Source organism: Chelonoidis abingdonii, chromosome 3 (genome assembly GCF_003597395.2).
Source record: "Chelonoidis abingdonii isolate Lonesome George chromosome 3, CheloAbing_2.0, whole genome shotgun sequence".
NCBI classification, from domain to species: domain Eukaryota; kingdom Metazoa; phylum Chordata; order Testudines; family Testudinidae; genus Chelonoidis; species Chelonoidis abingdonii.
The window spans coordinates 122,482,339-122,506,847 of record NC_133771.1 but is presented as its reverse complement, the minus strand read 5'-3'; the positions used below and the strand labels follow the sequence as shown (position 1 = coordinate 122,506,847).

Sequence of the window (24,509 nt, the reverse complement as noted above, 5' to 3'; positions counted from 1 at the left end):
GCAGGGGTATATATTACCCGCTATGGCGGCGCCACTCTAGGGGGCGACCTGCCGGCCCGCTGGAGTTGCTAGGGTAAAAGTCTTCCGATGAATGTGCACGCGCGGCGCGTACACCTACTGGAATGGATATGAGCAATCACTCGAAGAAGAACGAATGAGTTTTGTCTACATCAAGCCTGAAGAATAAGGCCTTTAACTTCTTTGGTCCATATCATTTTCCCAGTTATTTTCATGAAGGCGGCATTCTGCATGGTTTCTCCCACCCTGCCTGCAGCCAGTCATCTCTACATCTTCCTGCCTAGGGACCAGATAGCCTTCTATGAAAATTGTGATTGCAGTTGGGAAGGGGTGGGAAGAGAAGGCAAGACTCTGGGGGGAGGCAAAGCACACCTGTGGAAAATTCAGCAGACAGCTAAGCCATAGCCTTAGGGTGCATTAACTGTTCCAAGCCCTCTTCTACGCTGGGAAATCCCCTTGCGGGAAGGAGATGTGTCCAGAAACTGTGATGACTAGGGAATTCTTGGTAATGAGGTTTCAATGGACCTTTGCTGCAACAGAATCAGAGAGGAGGCAGATGGCCCCGGTGCTTTACACAGAAGCACAGAGCTTATATGTGGATGCCACTCAAATCCTTTGTCAACCCCAGGGGATCCACTGAGTTTGGGAGCAGAATCTGTGGGAGTCATAGGGCACATCCTGTGCCCTGAAGGAAAGATCTCCTGATGAGGTGGTTCTCTCCTACAGAAGAGAGGGTGATCAGGTTCTTGTGAAGTCAATCCAGATAGAAAAATTGCATAACCTCCAACACAAGTAGTTATGCACTAAATGGAGAGAGAAGAGGAAGCCTAGATTCCCCTACAAAACTGAACATTAAAATTATTACTAGTCATTATTCTTATTTCCATATGAAGGATTCTTACTCTAGTACCCTGTCAGTACGCGATGCAGCATACGAAAATTACTTATTCTGAGTTATAGCTGCTCATGATGTAAACTAACAACTTGGAGAAGAGATTTAAAACACAGTTCAGACAAGGCACCTCCTAAACAGGTTTCTAACTTAGAGCCAAACTCTGAGAGTCTTTGGCCTCTCTCGACTTCAAGATAAGTTGCAGGAGCTCAGCAAAAACTTAGTAATTCTCAGATATGAGGAGAACAAGTTATAAAAACACAAATAGGTAAGTAATTTAATTAACCCAGTTAATTTGCAACTAAGTTTTTCACTGTTCTTAGGATTGGAGTTTCTTAAAAGTATTGCCTGGAGAATTATTATAAATTTATGAGTTGTACTAGCCAAAATAACTTTCAAAGCAGATAAAAATTACAGAAGCCAAAATAAACATGGTTAGTTGATAAGGTTCACGATGTCAAAAACTAAACTCAACATAGGATGTTTCATTTTTCAAGAGATAATAAATCAGTTCAGTTAATTCCACTCTCTCTTACAACCTTTTTTACGAAGGTAAAATTTTATCCTAGGTTTAAAATTATGTGGGCAATCATCAGCATGGAATGACGGATTCTTAAATGTAGATCATCATTAATTTCCTATCAAGTTTATCTGCTGATAGAATTATAGAACCGCTCACATTAGTTCAACAAAAACAACTGTAAGTAGAATTTAGAAATTAGATAGATTACTTCATTATCAAAGTATTGTCAATTCAGTCCAAAATTATCTTGCCAAGGTGATACTCACAACCAAGCTTTTCCACTTATAGATGAACAAAACTATCACACATTACATGCAGAACATAATACGCAGATAATGATTTTGAAGATATTCTAATTTCTCTGGAATTTCAATTCAGTAGGCTTTCATGTTACTTTAACCAAAGATTCAAAGAGTGGTAAACCTGTAGCTTAAAAGCCAATTCAAAGACACTTCCTCCTTTTGTCTAACAAGCTATCTGTTCTGTTGACCACAATATCTGTGTGGTTTCCGGGATGAACTCTGAAACAGTCAGCGTTTCTCATGGCTAACTTTTGCTATGGGGAAGCCAAGTCCCCTGATACAAATAGCACTAGGCTTAGTGTAATGAGTTTCTCCACCCTCAACACACTCAATTACTCATTAAGCTGGTATAACTTCTAGACAACTAAAATTAAAACTTGTTAGTGTAACAAGTTCATGTAAGAGATTTTAGTCATTCAGCGGGTTTTAAGTCAGGAACATACTTTCTGAGATGCATTTAGACTCGCATAACAAAACTGTCAGTTGGGTAAACGATACATGTATAAAAGCCATTCTCTACTTATCAGTTGGAGCTGGCATGAAGGCAAGTTCTCTAGCTCAGCTTTACAATTGCAATGACTGGTTACTCAAAATAGAAAGTTCATTCAGGTAATTCACTCCAGGCATTATGACAGCTGTATTTCTATTCTCTGTCCAGATTTCACAGTTGTTTCCCTAGATAGGCGTTTAAAAGTTAGAGTTTATGAGCTGTTTGTTAGCGACAAGACTTTAGCTATTACCAAACAGAGGGTGCTCTTGCAGGCTGGCTGGTGAAAGTCCTGCTCACAGTCTGTCTCATTCAGATGGTTTTGCTTCAGGAAACAACATGTTGATCATGTTGGGTATTTTGTATTTTTAACGTTGGTGGCGTGGCCTGGTTCCTCTTCTTGGCAAAGTTAGTGAGGACGAATCAGAAAGTAACTGAGGCTTCTTCTGATGAAGATTTGAAATGGATAGCGAGGATACAAGCAGTGTCTCTTTTAATCATCCAATGAGAAAACAAAGTGTCCATCAAGGCTTCTTGCAACATTGTGTCTGCAAAATTTTTGTGCAAAACATCTTGTGTCATACTAGTTTATGTAAGATGTGTTGGCCCATACTTTGAACACCTACTGGCTTTGCTCCAGCCAGCAACCTATTTAGCGAGTTATTTTCTGTGGCTCCAACTTTGCATAACTCCATGCTTTTTTTTAAAACCATCATGTTCCACTGTCTGCAAAAATGTCCATTTTCAAGTTAGAACAGTCTTTACATAAAGTCTTTTCACACTCCTTTGATGGTTCTATCTTTGTTTAATGCAGCAACATGAAGTCATTTGATTCATTTACTTGGGCAATCATCAATATGTGGTAACAATTAATGAAATCATACAAAACAGTTATATACACCTCTGTAACAGTACCTGATGATTGTTAGGATATAGATATTCAGACCTGTCTGTAAAGGCCTATACGTTAAGAATTTAGGTAGATTCATAGATTCAAGGACTGGAAGCGACCTCAAGAGGTCATCGAGTCCAGTCCCCTGCCCTCATGGCAGGAGCAAACACTGTCTAGATCATCCCTGACAGACATTTATCTAACCTACTCTTAAATATCTCCAGAGATGGAGACTCCACAACCTCCCTAGGCAATTTATTCCAGTGTTTAACCACCTTGACAGTTAGGAATTTTTTCCTAATGTCCAACCTAAACCTCCCTTGCTGCAGTTTAAGCCCCTTGCTTCTGGTTCTATCCTTAGAGGCTAAGGTGAACAAGTTTTCTCCCTCCTCCTGATGACACTCTTTTAGATACCTGAAAACTGCTATCATGTCCCCTCTCAGTCTTCTCTTTACCAACTAAACCAACCCTTCTTGCAGTCTTTCGTTCTAGTATTTCTCAGATCTTTCTCATTCTTGTGCTCTTCTTCTGGCCTCTCCAATTCCCATCTTTTTTTTGAAATGCGGTGCCAGAACTGGTACATACCTCCAGCTAGACGCCAACCAGGCAGAGTCAGAGTGGCAAGATGACGTTCTCGTGTTCTACCCAACACACGCCTGTTACGATCCAGAGATCATGTTTGTTTTTTGTGCACCGCTCACACCTGTCTCTCATCGCTTAGTCTTCTGGTCACTTTAACCGCCTACATTCTTTGCGTAGTTTCCTAGACCGTCTCCTCCATCTGTATGTGTGCACTGATCTTTTCCTTCCTACAAGTGGAGACACTTTGCTTTGTCTTTGTTAATTTCACCCTGTTTCCTCCGACATCTTTTCCAATTTGTCCAGATCACGGGAGGATACCTCTGTTTTGAGACAACTTGACCGTAAAACCCTCAAGGTCTCGGTTCAATCCGGTGGGGGCCCATTTGGAAGTGGCTTGGTCCTGCTTTGAGAGGGGGTTGGACTAGTGATCATCGCCGAGACTTCCAACCCTACTAATCTGTGATTCTGTATGATACCCCTGTCCTCCATAGCGTTGCACCTCACCCTCCAGTTTGGGTCTCTGCAATTCTAACAGCTACTTTCTGTCTCGCAATATTTGTCATTGACGATATGAGCAGAGCGGTCCAACCGACCTCTGCAGACCTCTTGTCTCATACCTCTTCCGCAGGATGGGACCCTGTAATACTCTCTGAGCACAGTTATCCAGCCAGTTATGCACCCACCTTATAGTAACCCCATCTAAATTGTATTTGCCTAGTTTATCGATAAGAATATCGTGCGACACTGTATCAAATGCCTTACTAAAGTCTAGGTATACCACATCCACCCCTTCTCCCTTATCCACAAGGCATGTTATCCTATCAAAGAAAGCTATCAGATTGGTTTGAAATGATTTGTTCTTTACAAACCCATGCTGGCTATTCCCTATCACCTTACCACCTTCCAAGTGTTTGCAGATGATTTCCTTAATTACTTGCTCCATTATCTTCCCTGGCACAGAAGTTAAACTAACTGGTCTGTAGTTTCATATTCTTATTACTTAGCATGTTATAGAGGTATAAAAGAAAGAATCAAAATCAGTTTGTCTGTGTAAGGGCCTTTTTTTTACTGTGACAGTCTAAGGCCTGGTTTTCAGGCCAAGGCCTTCGGCTAAGCAGCAGAGGCAGCCATAAACCGGGAAGTGTATGGTCACATCCTTACATTCCAAACTACTCACATTGAAATAAGGTGCTATTGGGGGGTTAAAATACAGTTCTGTTCTGATATTCCTATTACCTCCAGAGAAAGAGAAGCGCCTAGAAGATGTAAAAGGAAACTTAGTTTGATAGCATCCTGTCTGGCCAGAACTCACTTATCAATAGCTAGGATGTGAAATCCTTATTTTTGTATTGTTCTGTCACTGTAGTCTTCACTTTCCTATTGTTTATCTGTATAATCTTTGTTTGGTTCTGTAATTGTTTTAACAATGATTCCCTAGACCTCAGTGACAAGGTTAGTAGGATCACTTCACACGTGAAACTTTATCTTATTGCTGGCAGTTGCACAGACCACACAGTCCTTATGGTCATTTAAGTCTTATATTATTTTGATTGGTTTACCATAAAGATTGGCTTCTCAGCATACCTTTTGGATGTACCGGCATCTTTAATACAAAAACAAATAACTTGTGAGATATACCTTTGTTAAAGAAGAGTTGTTTCTGTCTATATCTATATATCTTACTGATCACATTTCTATTTACAATATATTGTCATCTGCCTGCTTAGGCAACAAAACTTCCTCAAACTGAAGGGGTCTGTTACTGAATGCTTTAAATTACTTTTTTTTCTGACTGGCCAGGCAAAATGAAGAACTATACTCAACTTGACGGCATTTCCTGGTTTGTCTCTTTGTAACACAGTAACAGTATCCAATCAATTCCAACAATTTGGGAATATTCTAGAAAACAATGGGCAAAACCCTATTGATTTTGATAAAAACTGGAAACTGGAAAAGCCACTAGCACTTAAAAAAGGTTGCTCCTTGCTCTTCCTATGAGACCCACCTAACACAGCTGAGAGGCAGCTGCTTAACCAGCAGGGGGAGGTGGGGAGAGAGAGAGAGAGGAGCGTGAAGCAGACTTCATTCCTTCCTTACCCCATGCATCCTGCTTCCCCAAAGCCTATAGCATGATGGAGGAGAAAGGGCAGCAGCCATCTGCCCATCCCTTGGACTCTAAGAGGGTAGAAAGATACTAAAAAGGAGGGAGAGAAAAAAGGAAAGATCCTCTATGCCAGGGGCTCTGTGTGACTGTGGAATCCTGAGATGAGGAGGGAGGGAAATAGGGGAACACACACAGCCCTCGGAATGGGGAGACGCATGGAAACAATAGACACCCATCAGGAGCCCATTGGCTAAAAGGAGAATTAAGATGAGGGTGTGTTGTTAGCCTGGAAGGTTTTAATGATTGCAATCTGGGACAGACTTCATCCATTCTGAAAAGGCATTTGCACTGAAAAATTTGGGTAACTCACTGAGCTTGGGCTATGTGAAAAGGTAGTGCATGACCCTCTAATGACATTCTATCAAATATTATAGCATGATCTACTATATCTCTACTAGGAATTTACAGACGCTCTCTGGGTTATGCAAACCCACTTTATGGAAATCAGACTTACGGAAAAAGTCCCATAAGCTCTTTTTTTTTTTGGTGTGGGGGGGTAATTGTCGGAGATACGTTCCCGACTTACGCGTAAATTGGGAAGCTTCTGTATGGGCATAAAACATATAAAACCGGGGGGGGGGGGGGAGCGCGGAGGAGATGAAGTTACTTCACACTTTAGCAAGACTATGTGATTAAGCCTGGACAAGTAAGCTGCTGTAGTTACTCAGCCTACATACAGCTCCTCTGAATGAAACACAGAACTGCTGCTGCTCGACAAGTTTTAAAAGTTTAGGCCTAAATTATGGCAAAGCTTCTGGCCTATGTCTGCATTATAGCTACAAGCAGCTCCATATATTCTGTATTATTACTACACAAGATTTGGTAGTTTCCAAGAAGTGGCCTGTACTCCCCACGCAGTCCCATTGGGCCAAATTAACTCCTAGTGTAATTCCATTGACTTGAACAGCACTATATCAGGAATTAATAATGTGGCCCATTGTCTTTGCTGGGGGGGGAAATCAGGGAGCAGTTGTTATAAATGAACAGAGTTATCTTACAAAAGAAAAGTTCAACAGAGTTGAAGGCCTGAACTGATTTACAGTATAAATCTTTTAATGTACACAGCACATATTTAACAAGAAGTTAAAAGACAGTTTGTCAAGTGCCAGCAGGAACTCCTTAAACCACTATTCCTGGGAGCTGAAAACCCCCCTGCATTACAGCCTATTCACTAGGCAACAAGTGCTTCTATTAACCCCATTTTACGGAGGCAAATGAGAATATACACTTCCTTGGAATTAAAGTTTAGCCCCCTGTACTACCTGCCACTTATTGTCATAGGCTAAAACTATCACACGACATCTAGAAGGGTACAAAATTAAGACATCTGTGTGAACTGGTTACAGAAAGTTCAGGATGGGCAGCTGGTGCAATGCACGCTGTTCTCTAAAAGAATATTTGATACATATATTAAGTCTGTATGCTCTTCTGACAAGAAGCCATAATGCTTACTGTCACATTTGAAAAGCTTGTCTATGAAGCATATGGAAAAGGAATTAAAGTGGACAAAAAGACTGATCCTCTATATTGTCTCCTCTATATAGTCATGCCAAAAAGAGGACATTTTTCTACTTAGTTGCCTCCATCCTGGTGTGAAGCCACCAAATGCCTGTTAGAAGCAGGCAGGCAGTCAACAGCAATATGTATATGCTTGTGAAACTAAACTCCTCCGCAGATGGTGGGGCCCTAATCCAAAAGGAATCTTGGGATTCTCATGATATTAAAAACAAAAAAACCTCACTTTGTGCAGTACAACGATTCTTTGAGATGTGGGTCCCCCTATGGTGCTCTACTGTAGGTGACACCTAAGCAGTACCCCTTCTGGAGAGTTTGGACTTCGGAGTCAGATGTCAGCACCGTGCTGTTGAAGATGACATCGGAGGTGCAGTGCCCACTGATTGCACAGTGTTCTGTGAAAGTGAGGACTGATGCCCATGTTGCTGCTCTACAGATTCTGAGATAGGGACATCCTTGAGGAAGGTGATGGATGAGGAGATTGACCTTGTGGAGTGTATATGAATGGCATCTGGAGGGGTCACATTACAAACTTGGTAACAATGTCTGATACAGTTCGAGTCCCACTTGGAAAGTCTTGGGGTTGATATTGCTGAGCTCTTTGATCTTTTTGCCAGAGAAAAAAGCCTAGGGGGACTTCCTGAAGGTCTTTTTCCTGTCCAGGCAGAAGGCCAAGGTTCTCTGGACAAGCAGGGTATGCAATATAGCCTCCCTAATGTCTTGGCGAAACTTTGGGTAGAAGATTGGAAGGTGAATCAACTGATTCATGTGGAAGTGAGAGGTTACCTAGGGATCAATTTTGGATGCAGTCTGAGTGTAACCTTGTCCAGAAAAAAATACCATGTAGGGAGGATGCACCATCAGAGTTGCTGTCTTTCCTACTCACCTGGCTGTTTTCATAGCTACGTATGTTAGTGAACAGGCGACCCTGGGTTCGAAGTGGGGCCTAGTCAGTCTTTCAGTACAAGGTTCAGATCCTATGTGGGGCGTAGGAAGTCAAGGTTGAGGGAAGAGGTTTACTATGCCCTTGAGGAACTTTTTTTGTAGTAGGGTGTGACAATACTGAATACTCTTCTACAAGTTGGTGAAAGGCTGTAATAACCACTAGGTGGACCCTGAGAGAGCTTAGAGATAGTCCAGACTGTTTTAGGGTTAAAGCATAGTCTAGGGTATGTGGAAGCGTCACGGATGCTGTGGAGATTTGTTGGGACAAGCACCAAATCTGAAACCTGGACCATTTCTCCAGGGAAGTGCATCATATCGAGGACTTTCTGCTGTGTAACAGAACCTCCTGTACCTCTCTCGAACTGGAGCTTTCTAGGTGCTGGAATCAAACAGGTGCCATGCCTTGAGGCGGAGAATCCTCAGGTTGGGGTATAGGGTATGTCTTCTGTTTTGTGAGAGGAGACATGGTATGCCCTGGAGGGCGATTGGCAGACATGTCTCAAGCTGTGACAGGTACGGTTACCAGGTCTGTCTTGGCCAAGTAGGAGATATCAGAATGATACAAGCACCATCCCTTTTTAATTTCAGCAGGACCTGCGACAACAGAGGAAACTGAAGGACGGCGTAGAAAAGGTCCCCAACCCAGGGGAGGAGGAAGCATCACATAAGGAGTGTTGTCCAATCCCTGCACTGGAGTAGTAGCATTGACACTTTTTGTTCACATGAATGGCAAATAAATTTGTGGACAGTGTTCCCCACCATCTGAATGGATTGCGAAGTACTGACGGGTGCATCTCCCACTTGTGGTTGTGTTGGAATTTGTGTTTACCTGGGAGGAATGCCATGGATAGTATAACACTGTGGGAGATGCACTAATTCCATAATCTCATTGCTTGTGCTCATAGGGAGGACAACCTGGCTCCCCCCACCGATTGATATAGTACATACAAGCAATGTTGTCTGTCAGGATCTTTGTATGTGATCCTGTGATAAGTGGGAGGAAATAGGCGCAGGCATTCCTGATGCTTTCAGCTCGAGACTGATGTGGAGGGATATCTATGGAGTTGACCATTTGCCTTGCATCATGAGACCATTTAGATGCATGCCCCACCTTATAAGTGATGCATCAGTGGTAAGGAGCAACAACAATGATGTTTGTGAGAAGGGGATCCCTTTGCAAACGTTATCCGAGACCTTTCACCAGTTTAAGGAGTTTTTCATCCTGGTGAGTAGTGACAGCAGTTTGTCCAACTTGTCCATGTTCAGTCTATAAACCGAGCCGAACCCTATTTGGAGACATTGTATGTGGAGCCTGGCTCCACATATGTCCCAAGAGCTGGGGGCAAAGCCTGGCCAGTATTTGTAGGCTGCTTGGGACAGTGTCTATGAGTGTGACTAAAGACAGGAACCTGTGTGGACATCAGAGGGCTTTGGCCTGTAATGCATTGAGATCAGCCCCTACAAATTCCTGGCATTGCACTGGAATGGGAGTTGACTTCTTGTATTGCAGTTTCAGTGACTTGGCAAGCCTCCCAGAGAGATCGGGCTCTGAGGAGACAATCGTCCAGGTATGGGTAAATCATTATCTCTTGAGAGTGTATATGACCAGCCACCACTGACAGACCCTCAGAAAATACCCTCAGGCCAATAATAGCCCAAAGGGGAGCACCCTGTATTGGTGGTGGTTGTGACCCAGAGTGAATCTGAGAAATCATCTGTAAGCTGGTAAGATCAAGATCTGAGAATAGGAGGTCCTGGAGGTCAAGGGTTGAAAACCAGTTTCTCTGTTCCAGTGCTAGAATGATCGCCGATAAGGTGACCATCTTGAATTTTTGAGCCTTGACAAAACTTGAGAGCTCTGAGGTCTAGTATGGGTGTCCAACCTCCCTTCTTTTGGGATATTAGGAAATAATGAGAGTAGAACCCTCTTAGATGTTGAGATATCGGTTCTATGGTGCCTAGCTGGAGAAGGCGCTCTACCTCATGTAGTAGTAAACTCTCATGAGAAAGGTCCCTGAAGCTGGATGGGGAAGGGTGTTGTGGAGGGGGCAGGGAGGTAAACTGAATGGAGTACTCAGTTTGGACAATCTCCAAGATCCATTGGTCTGATCTTGTGTGTTCCTAGGTACTGCGGAACACTGCCAGTGATGCCCAAAAGGGGGTGAAACAATGGTCTGCTGTGACATTTGGAGGGGGGAGTGGTCTAAGAGTGCCTTGACCTGCCCATCAAAGTGGGGTTTAGGCTGGGATGCAGATTGTGTGCCAGATGGTTTTCATTTACGGAATTTTCTTTTCTTTCTTTGCGGCGCTGAGGTTGGTACTGAGACGCATGTGCTCTATGCTGGAACTGAAGACTAAATCATCTCTTTTGTCCTGGTGTATAGATACCCAGTGACCAGAGTGTAGCCCTTGAATCTTTCAGGGTATGAAGGGAGGAATCAGTTTTCTTGGCAAAGAACTTTATGCCCTCAAAGGGAAGGTCCTCATCCATGGACTGCACCTCTTTTGGGAATCCCAGCAAATGAAGCCATGATGCTCATCGCATCACCACAGCCGTGGAGACAGCCCTAGCTGCCATGTCGGCTGAATCAAGGGCAGATTGCAGTGATGTCTTTGCCACTAACTGGCCCTCCCGGATAATGGCCTTGAATGAGTCATGATGCATTTCTGGCATCTTTTCAATAAAGTCATTCAGCTTTGAGTAATTTACGTAATTGTATTTTGCCATGAAGGCCTGGTAGTTGGTGATATGAAACTGTAGAGTGGCTGAGGAATATGCTTTTCTGCCTAACATATCAAGGAGCTTGCAGTCTCTGTCAGAGTGAGAAGCCCTTGACAGGTGTTGTTGGCTGCAAGAGTTGACAGCATCCACCACAATGGAGTTGGGTGGTGGGTGGGAGAATAGGAATTCAGATTCCTTAGTGGGGACATGGTATTTTTTGTCCAGCTGCTTGCAGGTTAGGGCCACTGATGTCAGGGTTTGCCACACAGTCTTTGCTAGGTCTAAAATGACCTCATTAATTGGAAGGGCAATCTTTGAGGAGGCTGAAGAATAGAGGATATCAAGGACTTGATGGTAGGTATTATAGACTTCCTCCAATGAATCTGGAGAGTATCTGCCACCCTCTTTGCCAGACCCTGAAAGAGATCAAAGTCATCCACCAAAGATGGTGGAGAAGGCATGATGGCTTCATCTGAAGAGGAGGAGGAGGACATGGTCCTCAGAGTCTCTTTCTCCTCAGTACCAGCTTCCTGTTCCTCTAAATCTCGAGGTGGCTCCAAAGTGAGTGTGCCTCTAAAGTTCTTGGGCAAGGCTCAGAATTCAAGAGGCACTTTTTTAAATTTTTAAGGGTAAAATAAGGGAAGGGGGGAAACTACAGCTAGAAATACTATTCTACAACTAGGAGACTAAGTAACTATAGGTGAGAAGATTAAGATGATAGTCTTAACAGACTGCTAATGGCTCCATCTCTAGCCAAGAGTGGTCGAGAATGAGCTGAGGATGGTTAGCCCACGTGCGCTGGCTAGCCTTGTGGCACAGCCCAAGGAGACAGTGCATGTGCGGGCCCAACAGACATTGCTACCAAAGTTCTCTGATCAGCAACGCAGAGATGCAGGTAGACCTACAATGAAGCACCCATAAAGACACTACTCAAAGAATAAACACCACAAACAAAAGACACAGGAGCAAGGTAATTTCTTCAGGAAGAACTACATTATGTGAGTTTTAACTTTGGGGTAATTTTATATATTTTCACCTCAAGGCAGTATTTTACAAAACGCCATCAGTATAAGTGAGAAATGTTTCACATATTTAATGAAAGATTTGAATCAACAGATGGAGGGAGACAGAAAGAGACGTGGGCTGCTGTGAAACTGGCAAAAGCCAGTGCTTCAGTCAGGGTCTGCTACCGGAAGCAATGAGTTTACCAGCTTGAAGTTCTTCCAACTCTTTTTCTTAATGCTGTTATAATGTGAGACATATAAGACTTTGAGAATGAGAAATGCTTTGGATCAGGTGAGGTTTCTGTAAGGGTTTCTGTAAAGGTTACTAGATAGCCATGGTTTATCCCCCTATGATATGAATAAAGTTGAGATGTCAATCATTCTAAGTTTTCCCCACTTCCTCCCAAACACCCATGAGCTGGACTCAAATGATCTTTCTGATGGAAGTTCAATAGGAGCAGGGCTACTTGATCTTTATTAGAGAAGAATAATTTGCCTCTGAAGAAGTCAAGAGGGGGACATCCCTCTTGAAGGTATTTATCTGTCTAGGCGAGGGTGAACAGATGTCCCAATTTTATAGGAACAGTCCCTGTACTCAGGACTCTGTCTTATATAGGTGCCTATTACCCTTCAATCCCAGTCCAAATTTTTCACACTTGCGTTTTTGGTCACCCTAGTCTAGGCATTTATACTAAACCTTGTTATCTGAGTGCCTGTATGGCAAACTTGAATTTGAGGCAATGAAGATCTTGAGATACTGTAACAACAAATCATTTCCTGAAAACTGCTGTGCAATAGAGATTTACACCTATTCAAATCAACCTCTGTTTGTAGCTCATACTTCAGATATGAGCAGAAGATTCATAAATTACAAAAATAGACACACTAAACACTAGCATACATAGTATTCAATTCTTGTCATTAACTCTGCTGTTTATTTTTCCAACATCTACACCATGTTGAAATGGAGAAAGTTTGTATTTTCAAAGATAGGAAAAATTTCATCCTAATTCCCTCATTTTTATTACTTCTTTACAAATATTTAGTTAACTTCCTTAGGACAGAGAGCTAGGTGCAAATTTAGTTGCTCACCTAATTGGGTTTTCAAGTGTTTCATTTTATTGCTTTTCCAGTATAAACAGGAGGCTCAACAGCAAGTGCATGCTGCCACGTGGAAAGTCAGATTATAGGATCAGAGAGGCTGCACACACTGCCATAGCCCAGTTCTGGTCTCCTGAAGGAAACAAATCACTCTTACAGAAAACTAAACTCTCAATGACTATTTTTTAAGAGTGGAAAACCAATCACTTCTCTTCCCTTCTCTTTGCTAAGAGTTGCCATATTTTGACATAAGGTAAAATGTCATGTCTGCAATGCAAGGGATTAGGTAGGAAACTGCATTCATCATAAAGACACTAAGGAGTTACAAGCACATAAATGCAAACTCAGACAAACCCTTATCACTAAAGCCATACGAAGTTAGTGTTTTTCAAAAGATTACTTTATAGGAACTTCTGCTTCATTATAGGCCAGATGTTGATACCCAGCATGACTAAAGGTAGGTCTACACTTACAGCAGTGTGTAGAGGATAGCCACTGCACACCCAGCTAACACAGGTATAAATAAGAGTGTAGGTGGTGAGGTGCCGTACACACCTGAACTCGCAGGTCAGATCTCCTACCTACCTAAGCACTGCCTCCCACATTTCCTTGGTTTTAACTCTGGCTCCGATACTGTTACCCTGAGTGATAGCAATTGAGTCACTTAGACCACAATTTTCCAATGTGGCTTCTGATTTTTGGTGCCTCGATACTATAAAGGAGTCTCCAGCATCCAAGCCTGGGTTCAGACTATTACACCCAAGTTATTTTTAAATAAAAAGAGAATACACGGCTGAAACCCATTAAGATTAACCATTAAGTCAAATTAGTGCCAATTTCTTTTGTTTCCACATGAACTGAATTAGATGACAGACTCTCTTACAGAGCTTGAGTTAGAACCATTTCCCCTTCTCCCCCCTACCCACCGCTATTTCAAGGTAAACAAGTCTGCCTTAACTGCTTTCTTAATCAGATAAGTATACACATTTTAGTGCCTAGAGTATGAAACATACTCTAGCAATATCTTATTATAATGGAATATCTGGAGATTAACAGAAGTTGCAAATTTATCTCTCAGAAATAATGAATCTGGTGAATGGACACATACGTTTATTATACTGAATATTCCAGGTAATGCTGGCCTGTAATATCAAACTGAGTGATGGCCCTAATATAAACTAATTAATTAGTTCCATCAAAATTTTTGTTTTATGACACTTTTATATGCCAGTAGTCAATTTAATGGTGTTTTAAACTGAACTACAGCCCCTGAGAGAGATGCTACTGACGGTATCACAAATCTTGTAATCAGATTTTTTTTTTTTTTATTTCAAAGATGACCTAATAAAGTTACTTTATAATTGAATCAATCCTATCAACTTCTCCTTTGTGATTTTATTCTTTTTTTAAATCATGACAAGATTAAAGATCAGAAAACACTTGCCACCGCAATTAAGCACAAAGATGACTTCCTCTCCCTCATGCAGCAATGAACCTGATCTAGGTTTCCTGTGGAATTTTAATAGCATCCTCCAGAGGTATAAAGGAGGAATTGCACCTTCCCCCCCTCCCCCATTCATGATACAGTGAGTGAAATCTGCTTATATCTTATACACACAATTTTCCAGGGCAGAAAATCCCTCCAAAACACTTTATATTTCAAGCAGTATCTTAAAAACATGTTGACATCACAAAACACATTTCTCCAACACAGCAGAACAGTCTCAAACACAGTGGCGTTTATACCGCTTGTTTGTGATGTGGCATTTGACAGAATGTTTCAGTTCAGAAAATGCCAAGTCCTGCAGTCCCCACTCACTCCTATTTAGACAAAAAAGTCCATGAGATGATGGGTAAAACTGGCATTGGCCTTCCACGGACAATGGAGGTGGGGGGAAGAGAATGCTTGACAGAGCTCAATAGTTCTCTAGGGGCATGATCAAGCTCCCAGTGAATCAATGGAAAGGCTCCCATTGACTTCTATAGGCACTGGTTCAGACCCAAGGAGAGTGCCCACTGCTACAACCCTTGAGGGTGTGCAGCATGTATGAGCTGTCTTCTACTAGCTGACACGGCGGAAAACAGGATCATATACTCACCTCCTTCCTGTCCATTTATGGGTGTCCATGATGCTAGCCAGGAGCAGTCCTAGCACTAAAGATCTTTGCATCCTTCCCATCTTGTTCACCCATGCAGAATACAGCCACAATCTCACCCTCACGCCATACATTTAGCATAGTTCATATATCTGATAGTTAATATGACAATAAGATTGAGGAATTCAAAGAGAAGGTAGCTAGAGAATCACATTAAAAGTGTCTCAGGGTAAAAGATACATTTATATCAAGTGGACACCTGAATTCTACTGGAATGCATTAAAGAAAACACTGATTGGTGAGGAATGCTGCTGTAAAATGTCTCCATTTTCAGCTGATTATTGTTATTATTTTCATAGTGCCCTAAATGTACATGGCAAGTTGCACAAATGAAGTATATTAAAACATACAGCAAAACTCCTGCCGCTAAAAGCGAGACCATTTCAACTTCTGATGCTCACATATAGTTATAATGGGTAGCCCTGATATTGCAAAATAGAGTACTTAGCATTACTGGGATGATTCAGTGGAACAGGTTAAAAAAACATAATTTTCCTGCAGAAATGATCATTTTCTGTTTCATTGTTACTCTTAGGAAATCACTATAATTACAGAAATGCATGAAATTTAAATGGATTTTTACACAGTTTATATCTCAATTTTTCTCTTGTAGCATGAGGATAATTTTTTTTAAATGGATACAAAAAAGAAAATAGTTTTAAAATAACTGGCTAGCCAGAGAAAAAGTAATACAATCATCATCATCTCACCATTTGCAGTGTTCTTTTTGAAATTATCCAGAAATTCTTCCAGGAGCTGTGACTGGTTAGGAGGGGGTAACAAGTTTTTCGGGTCCCTGGAAGTGTCGCCATCTGACCACGACGTACATAATGCTCCTTTAGGGCCATAATGACTTGCTCTCACTGTGAGCGTGACACTTCTCTCAGAAAACAATAATTCCATCTGCCTGAGGTCAAGATCAGACACAGCCTCTCCGTTTATCATCAAGATTTCATTGCCCACTCTCAGCCCTAGGAGAATGAGAAAGGAAAGAAAATAAGAAGGGAATTCTGGAGCGCTGATGAACAGGGCTACAAAATAAATTATATTGCACTTTGATTATATATATTTATTTATTTATACAAATGACCTAATCCTGCAGTTATCCCACTGAACTCAGAGGGAGTTTTGTACGTGCGCCATGACTGCAGGATTGGCTATTTGTTTTGCCACCTATGACATGGCTGTTTCTACTCAAAGGCTAAAGCAGGATGCTCTGACATGCAGCTTTAGAAAAGCGTATAATAGAAGAATCACACAGACTCTCAGACCATGAGCTCATTTTAAGGTGACTCAGCATCCTGAAAAGCCTATAGGCAAAATAACTCTTATTTTAGGATCTCAGTTCAGGAAACACAAGGAGCTTTATCAGGCTGATTTGTTCATTCTTGCAAAATTGCAAAAGAGAAATCTAACAAGTGAGGTTTTTATGGGAGAGTTCAGTTAGGTCCAAATAGTGGCAACTTGTACATTTTAGGATCAGCAACAACCAGTTGGCCACTGCATTCCAGATGACTAAGGGAACAATTCTCCCCTTCCTTTGCAGATGGTCCCAAACACAGCAGAATTAATGCGGTTCAGCAGTGTGGAGGGGACGGTGATATCTTAAGAGGCTGATGAGGAGACATAAATCCATGAGCACCATAAAAGTAGAGAAAAGACGGTTACTCACCTTTGTAACTGTTGTTCTTCGAGATGTGTTGCTCATATCCATTCTAGTTAGGTGTGCGCGTGCCGCGTGCATGTTCGTCGGAGAAACTTTTACCCTAGCAACACTCGGTGGGCCGGCAGGTCGCCCCTTGGAGTGGCGCCACTATGGTGCCTGATATATACCCCTGCCAACCCAACCGCTCCTCAGTTCCTTCTTGCCGGATACTCCGACAGTGGGGAAGGAGGGTGGGTGCTGGGGCTGTGGTGTATTGCTTGTGGTGGGCTGCGGGTGATAGTGTGGGATTTGTTTTTTTTTTCCGTTCGGCTGTGGTGTTCTTTTGTTTGTTTGTTGTGTGTCTTTGTGTGGTGGGCGCGGGTTTTGTGCCATGGCGTGCTTTTGTCGTTGCTGTGGTTTGTGGCGCGGCTTTTCACGACCTGGTGCCTGGTCTTGTTAAGAGGGCAATGTGCGCCCAAGACGAGTCCTGAAGAGGGGACAATGGGTGGTAATCGAAATTGCAGTGCAACCAAACTCCACGTATGGGAGGGACCATGGCGAACTATAAAGTTAACTGTAGACACGCCAAGATAGGAAGTTAGGCGAGTGGTAGCGCAACTTGTAACCGGTACGTGGGATTGCTGCCTTACGTGGGCGCAGGACTCTTTTGAAATGTTGTCTTTGGTTCCGCCGGATTGATTGTGGAGGACCGTCGATTTCTTGGTCCTTCATTTTATTGGTGTCACTTTTTATCTTTGGGCGTTAAATTGCGATGCCTTGTTTTAGGATCTGGCGAGATTGCGGTCGTTGCGGGTTGTGCTGGTGCCTAGCTGCGCTCATTCGGTTGTTGCGCCCCAAGATATATCCCTCCTTGGGCGAGGCTGACTAGAGAGGGTGGCGGGGACTTCGAGAAGAGCCTGGGGCGTTATGGGTCGTCTGCGTAGCTTGACATGCCGACGAGGTAGAGCTCTATTGAGTTAAGCCTTGGTGTCCGTTGCTCCAGGGCGTGCTGGTATGTCTCTTGTGGGTTGAATTCTAACCAGGAGGCATTAAGAGTATCCTAAAATGTAAGTTTCTGTGGGTGTGTGATAATGCCGGATGGGTTCTGTAAGACGCTGGGAGCCAGGGAAGGTCTCCATTGGTACGTGGAGCCTGAGAATGAAGATAGCACTTAGTTTGTCCTTGTGTTGATCCACGTCCTCGCAAGAGGGCAGACTCTTGGCCGGAGTCTGGAGATGGAGAAGCTCCATATTTATCCCCGTATCCGGGCTGTATTTGTTTATGTGGGGCTAAGCAGGGTTACTTTATGATTGCCGCAGCGGCTATATAGAGCTGAAGATAACACCTTGGGCTGAGGTAGGCGTCATTCGCTGCTAGCTCGCTTTCGGATGCGGGCTGGGCGCTGGTGCGGATGTCGATTTTTTTCACTCTGCCGTTTGTTCTTGCCAACTGAAGGCCGAGCTGCGAGGGGAGAAAGACGGTCAGGACAGTAAGTCGTACCCTGCCATAGAGCAGCGCATGGGCGGCGCTGGAGTGGGCGCGAGATAGAAGCAAGGGTAGGGATAGGCGGCGCTCTAGCGGGGCCGCAGGCGAGTAGAATGTGCCGCGAGCAGAGGGGTGCGGGGTCCCTGACCGGCCGGGGGTACCGGGGCGTCGCTGGCAGCGCTGGGAGGTGGCGCCGCATCCGCAGTGGCGAGCCGTCTCGCATAGAGAACGCCAGGTGTGTTAGTGGCACAGGACGCCCAGGAGATGCGCGTGGCCTGGGACAATAAGAGCGGGCGCGCCAGGGAGAGACACTGGATGGCAAGTCTGATGGCCAATGGAGGTGGGCAATGGGAAAGAGCATGGGGCAGAGAGTCTGGACGTCTACCAGAGCCGTTGCCGAAGAGCTTGGGCAGAGCGCTGGCCCGGGGGATGTACCGGGGGGGGGGGGGGGGGGGGGGGGCGAAGGCGCACTGGGTACCCGGGGGGGGGGTGAACAAGAGTCTGACCTTGCGAGTGCTAGAGCGAAGTTGGGGAGGGGGGGGGCCCGAGGGGGGGCCGGGAGATGCTGCGAGGGTTGGGCGGAGCGCGACAGAGGCACAGTCTGAGGCGCGGGAACGCGGTGCGGGGGAGATGTATGCGGGTGCGGGTGAAGGGCGGGGAGAGCACCGGGAGCGCTGGCGGGCGGGGGCGAGGCAGCGGCGACCGGCGTGAGCCGGGGGGGAGAGCTGAAGTCGGGAGGGGGGCAAAGGTGGGCGTCGGAGAGCGAGGAGTGGCCGGGACGGACTGTGGACGCGTGGCCTGCGGGGGGAGGCCGGGGGGTAAGCATGGAGACGGGGGCGCGCTGGCTGGGCGTGATGCGCCCAGACAGAGAATGGTCGTGGAGTCAATGGGAGGCTTGCCAAGCGAGACTGTAGTAGCGGCAGAAGCGGGGTGCCTGGTGGGGGGGGGTCAGGGCGGCAGTACACTGTCACGCAAGCGGGGGACGATCCCTCGCCGTTGAATATGTTCTCACCAGCGGGAGGAACGTAGAGCTCGACCAGCAGTGTAATGCCGGGGAGGGGGCTGGCCGGGCGACCGGGAGTCGACGGCGTTGGGTTGTGGGGGAAAAAGAGAAAACCGCGGTGAGGGGGAGACTTCAATGGGGTGCTGGGACGGTCGCCAGTGCCTGTGGTCAGCAGGTGGCGGTGGCCGGGGGGGTGACCGCTGTTAGACAGGGCTCGTCGCGGCTCGCCGTTTTGCATTTGCACGGGACAGTAGCCCAGCTGGAAGCCGCAACGAGGGACACGGGAGCGTGGGCCGGGAGGCGGTCAGGCGGCACTGGGAGTCGAGAGCGCCCTTGGTACCGGGGGGGGCGGGCGGGGAGCAACAGTGCGCCGGGGGAGGCGAGGGGTGGTCGGAGTGGCTGGGCGGGCAGGGTGGCGGGCGGCCCGGGCAAAGGTGCGGGGGGGCGTGTTAGGTGAAGTGTCCGAGGGCGCGGTGCAGGTTGGCACGGAGCAGCAGGACAGGGGGGGAAGGCTGGCAAGCCCGGAGCGGGCCCGATGGCCGGGGGGAGGCTGAGGGGCGAGGCACTGGGAGTCGACGGCCGCCGGGCGGGGGCGGAGCACCGGGGAGGATCAAGTGGGGGCCGGGGGGGGGTGGGCGGTCCCTCAGGTGCGTCTGGCAGGTGGTTGGGTGGCCTGGCGAGTCGCGAGCGGTAGGGAATCGACTCTGCTGGCTGGCGGTGGCGAGTGTGCAGGTAAAGAAGCAGGCAAGGAGCAGGGGAAGCTCAAGCCACAGGAGGGGCGGCGTGCGGGGGAGGGCGTGGCGCAGCTGGCCAGAGGGAGTCGTGGCGGTTGCGTGCAGTCCGCCGGAGAGAGAGGGGCGGTGCCGGGGGGAGGAGGGGCGACATTGGTGCCGTGAGACGGGGCCGGTGCCGGGCAGGGGGGTCCGGGGGGCCGGGGGAGGAGGCGGCTTATGTCGCGGCGCGGATAGGGCCAGCCGGGGTGCAGAAGCGGAGGAGAAGAGGAAAGTGGCCGGGGTCGACATTGTGGTCGTCGGGGGGGGGGCTTAAATGCGCTGTTGCAAAGTGGGGGCGACGTTGAGCTGTGGAAAGACGGAGGCCGCCCGAGAGGGCAGCCGGCAGAACAGGGAGGTGTGTGAGCGTGCCTGTCAGGCAACGCGCGGGGGGAGGCCGGGCCAAGGCAGCGGGTGACTAGAAACCGGTGAGCCAAGGGCAGTGGGCTCAGCAACCGGGGGGGTGGTGGAGAGGGGCTATTCCCCAAACTCCGCTAACTATGGTTAAAACAGCTATGCAGAAGAAAATGCATAAGTATGAGAAAATATATAAAAAGGATTAACTATATATCTAAATACACAAACTACAAGTAGCTAGGGAAGCGGAGATCAGCTAAGCTGCGCTCCACTGTTCCAACGACTGACACGGGCGTAAGAAGGAACTGAGGAGCGGTTGGGTCGGCAGGGGTATATATCAGCCACCATAGTGGCGCACTCCAGGGGGGCAGCCTGCCGCCCACCGAGACAGTAAGCTCGACCACAGTGTATACCGGGAGCTGTCAGGCACCGGATTCGACGGCGTTTGTGGACCGAGATCAATGGTGCTGACGTCGCCAGTGCCTCAGCAGGTGTCGGTGCCGCGTGATCCGGCTAGACAGGCTCCTGTCCGTGGTGCAGTTTGCACAGGAGCAGTAGGAGCAGGAGCTCAACCAACGGAGCGTGCCGGGAGCGGTCAGGCACTGGATTCACGGCCTTGTGGACCGGGATCAACAGTGCCGACGTTGTCGGTGCTGCGGCAGTGTCGTCCCGGGCAATCCGACTTAGGTGAGTTCTCTGGTGCGGTGCAGTTGGCACGAAGCAGCAGGAGCAGGAGGCTCAACCACGGCCCATGCCGGGGAGTAGGCAGGCACTGGATTCGACGGCCCCCGCGGGACCGGAATCAATTGGTGCCGGCGTCCTCAGTGCCTCTGCAGGTGTTGGTGCCTTGGCGATCCGACGTAAACGAGCTCTCTGGCTGCGGTGCAGTTGGCATAAAAAGCAGCAGGAGCAGGGAGCTCAACCACAGCGCGTGCGGGGAGCTGTCGGGCACTGCAGGAGGAGTCGTGGCTTTCTCACCCAGAGAGAGGAGCGGTGCCGAGTCGACATTGGTGCCGGTAACGGCTCGGTCGGCAGGGTCCGGTGCCGAGGAGGCGCTTCTGTCCGCCGAGTAGCCACGCTCGGTGCAGAAGCTGGAGGGAAAGGAAAGTGCCTCAATTTGTTCTGCGGCTTAAATGCCTTGCAAATGGGGCACTTAGCTGTGAAATACGATCCCCAAGGCACCGCAAACAGGATCGTGTGGATCTCCTGTCAGCAACGGCCGGAGGCCGGCCAAAGCACGGACTAAGAACCGGTGAGCCAGGCATGGGCTCGGCACCGGTTGTGGAGAGGGGCTATTCCCAAACTCGCTAACTATGGTTAAACTAACTATGCTAGCAAAGAAAAAATGCATAAGTATAGATAAATATATAATAAAAGGATTATAACTATTAATCTAAATACACAATAACTACAAGTAGCTAGGGAAGCGGAGATCAGCTAAGCTGCGCCCACTGTTCAACGACTGACACGGGCGGTAAGAAGGAACTGAGGAGCGGTTGGGTCGCAGGGGTATATATCAGGCACCATAGTGGCGCCACTCCAGGGGGCGACCTGCGGCCCACGAGATGTTGCTAGGGTAAAAGTTTCTCCGACGAACGGGCACGCGGCACACGCACACCTAACTGGAATGGATATGAGCAAGAACTCGAAGAAGAACTTCAGTGGTACCCTGCAATGTAATGTACAAGGTAGTTCTTTAGGAGCCAGCCTTTTGCATATCACTGCTTGTTGCAGGCAAATGGGAAGCTAAGAGCCATGGAGGTTAATTCAGCCATGGAGGTTCCACCACATGAGATAGAGAATTTCTCTCTTCTGTTCCTGTACAGATCCCAACATTTAGTGTGGGTGCTGGTAGCAGATTTTGCCCCAAGTGTAGACAAGCATTCTTTTTACTTCACCTCTCATTAGAAGGGTTCCTCAGCCACTTCATGTAAATTATCTTACCTAGCATCATCTACTATACATGCTGATCAAGCAAGAAGACCAAGGGTAGTAGAAGCAAAGAACCATTTTCAGGCAATTTGAAAGCTCCCTGAAGTTTGCTACTTAGTAAAAAGTAATTAAAAACGTAATAGTGGTTAGTGCAGCCATGACACAAACCTTCTTTGTAAGCCAGTCCATCTGGAAGGACATCACTTATAAATATATGAGTGAGATGCTGGTTTTCAGCAACTTGAGCTGTGACTGCAAACCCTGGAATTAAGAAGAAAGATAGTTTTACCCTTATCGCTTGGTCTGCTTAAAACAACAATCAGGTGAATTTCTGGTCAAGTATTTCTCATTTAGTTTTGTATGTTCAGCAGATTTAATCTACATAATCAAAGGGAGGTGACATTTTGTACTCCCAACTCGTATACACACACGCCTATGCAGACCCACACCCTAAGGACAAATTCTCTCATGTAAATTTCTTTACTTTTAAAAGCAATGTAAATAGGTATTATGAGATATCTTATTGTTTTTCCAAGTAGGCCTGATATAGCTTTTCAATAACACAGATCACCAGATCCAGTGAAGGTCTATAAAATACTTAGACAAATATTGCGAGGATTTTATATGATTTCTTCTAAAAACTGGGTGAGAACAGTGTCTAAAGACGTGAAAATTGTGTGTTTATAACCCATTTTTGTGTACAACTGACACAATCAGGATCAGGCCCCCATTCTGATGGATGCTGTACAAACATTAAAAATAGAAAAGAAAAAGAAAGAAAGTCCTTGCCCCGAAGAGCTGCCCCTCAGCGACTGTTTCCTTTCTGTAGTTGAAAATGCTTGACACAAAGAGATCAATGAGATCAGAAGTCAGCATGATGGAAAAGGAGTTCTTCTGCAATACCATGCGAGTTCTCCATTTTGTTCCTCACACACAGATTTTTAGTCTCAGTCCATGACTCAAAGACTATAATCTCAGACCGAATCAAACTCACATCAGAGATTGTCTACATGGTATGTTAGTCCACACCAGAGGGTTGTAAATTCTAGTGTGCACTAGCATGTTGTATGTTAATTAGACCCTGTGGATCCTGCTAGCACAGACTAAAAATTCCCTAGGGAGTGTTACTGTAATACTTCTTGAAACAAGACTACATTTACAGGCACACTGGAACTTTTAGTGAGAACCCAGCAGAGTCCGCACAGGCCAATTAGTGTGCAACACACTACTACGTGCTAGAATTTACAACTCTCTGCTGCAAACTAATGCACCATGGTGACATGCCCTTAAGATCAATGGAAAGACTACCTCAGTGGGAATGAATTGGCCTGAATGGGAGTGAATCAGGACCCCAATTATTTTTTTCTCTTTTCCAATTTTCCTTCTACAGTATTATCTTCCTTCCTTTTTTCTCCACTGCCTCTCTCATTCTTGTCAACTGAATGACTAAAGTCCACATTTCACAATGAGCAAACATACGGATATTCTTAGGCATTACCTCCCACTGGGAAAAGAAGTCAGTTAAAATTTCTGTCAAATGACAGCCTGTTGGCACAGGATCAAGAGAATGTTTTGCTGCCAAAAAGGAAATCATATTTTGAGAGTAGGCTGGGTATTTCTGTTTAGCCGAGCATGAGAAAGTTGCCTGCCAACTCTTCAGCAGCTCTTTTACTGGCTGGTCAATGAAGTGGCATGGGGAAGAAAGCCTTTCACTTGCTCCCCCAAAATGCAAGAGTCAAAAAACAGAAAAAAAAGTCAGCAGTGTCAAATGAGAAATCAGGTCTTCCTTAAAGTGCTAACTTGTGCACATTGCAGACTTGTCATACTGAACATGTAGTGACCCAAAAGTTGTCAACAAAGAGAAAGCTCATGGAAGCAGGGCTGGCACTTTCATTTAGGCAGCCTAGGCAATCGCCTAGGGCGCCAGGATTATTGGTGGGCGGCGGGCGGCTCCGGTGGAGCTGCCGCAGTGGTGGCTGCGGACAGTCGGCTGCTCCACGGCTCTGGTGGAGCT

At 46.0% G+C, this 24,509-nt stretch overlaps 1 protein-coding gene across 1 annotated transcript in view; it reads right to left on the bottom strand.

Annotated features, from left to right (window-relative positions):
* Positions 1–24,509, bottom strand: part of TIAM2 (TIAM Rac1 associated GEF 2) — a 226,628-nt gene that overhangs the window by 75,140 nt on the left and 126,979 nt on the right. The window contains exons 13-14 of the mRNA XM_075064570.1: positions 22,664–22,756; positions 16,014–16,274 (exon numbers count right to left, since the gene is read on the bottom strand). Of these exons, the coding sequence (XP_074920671.1) occupies positions 16,014–16,274; positions 22,664–22,756 (354 nt within the window). The remainder of the gene's footprint in view (positions 1–16,013; positions 16,275–22,663; positions 22,757–24,509) is intronic.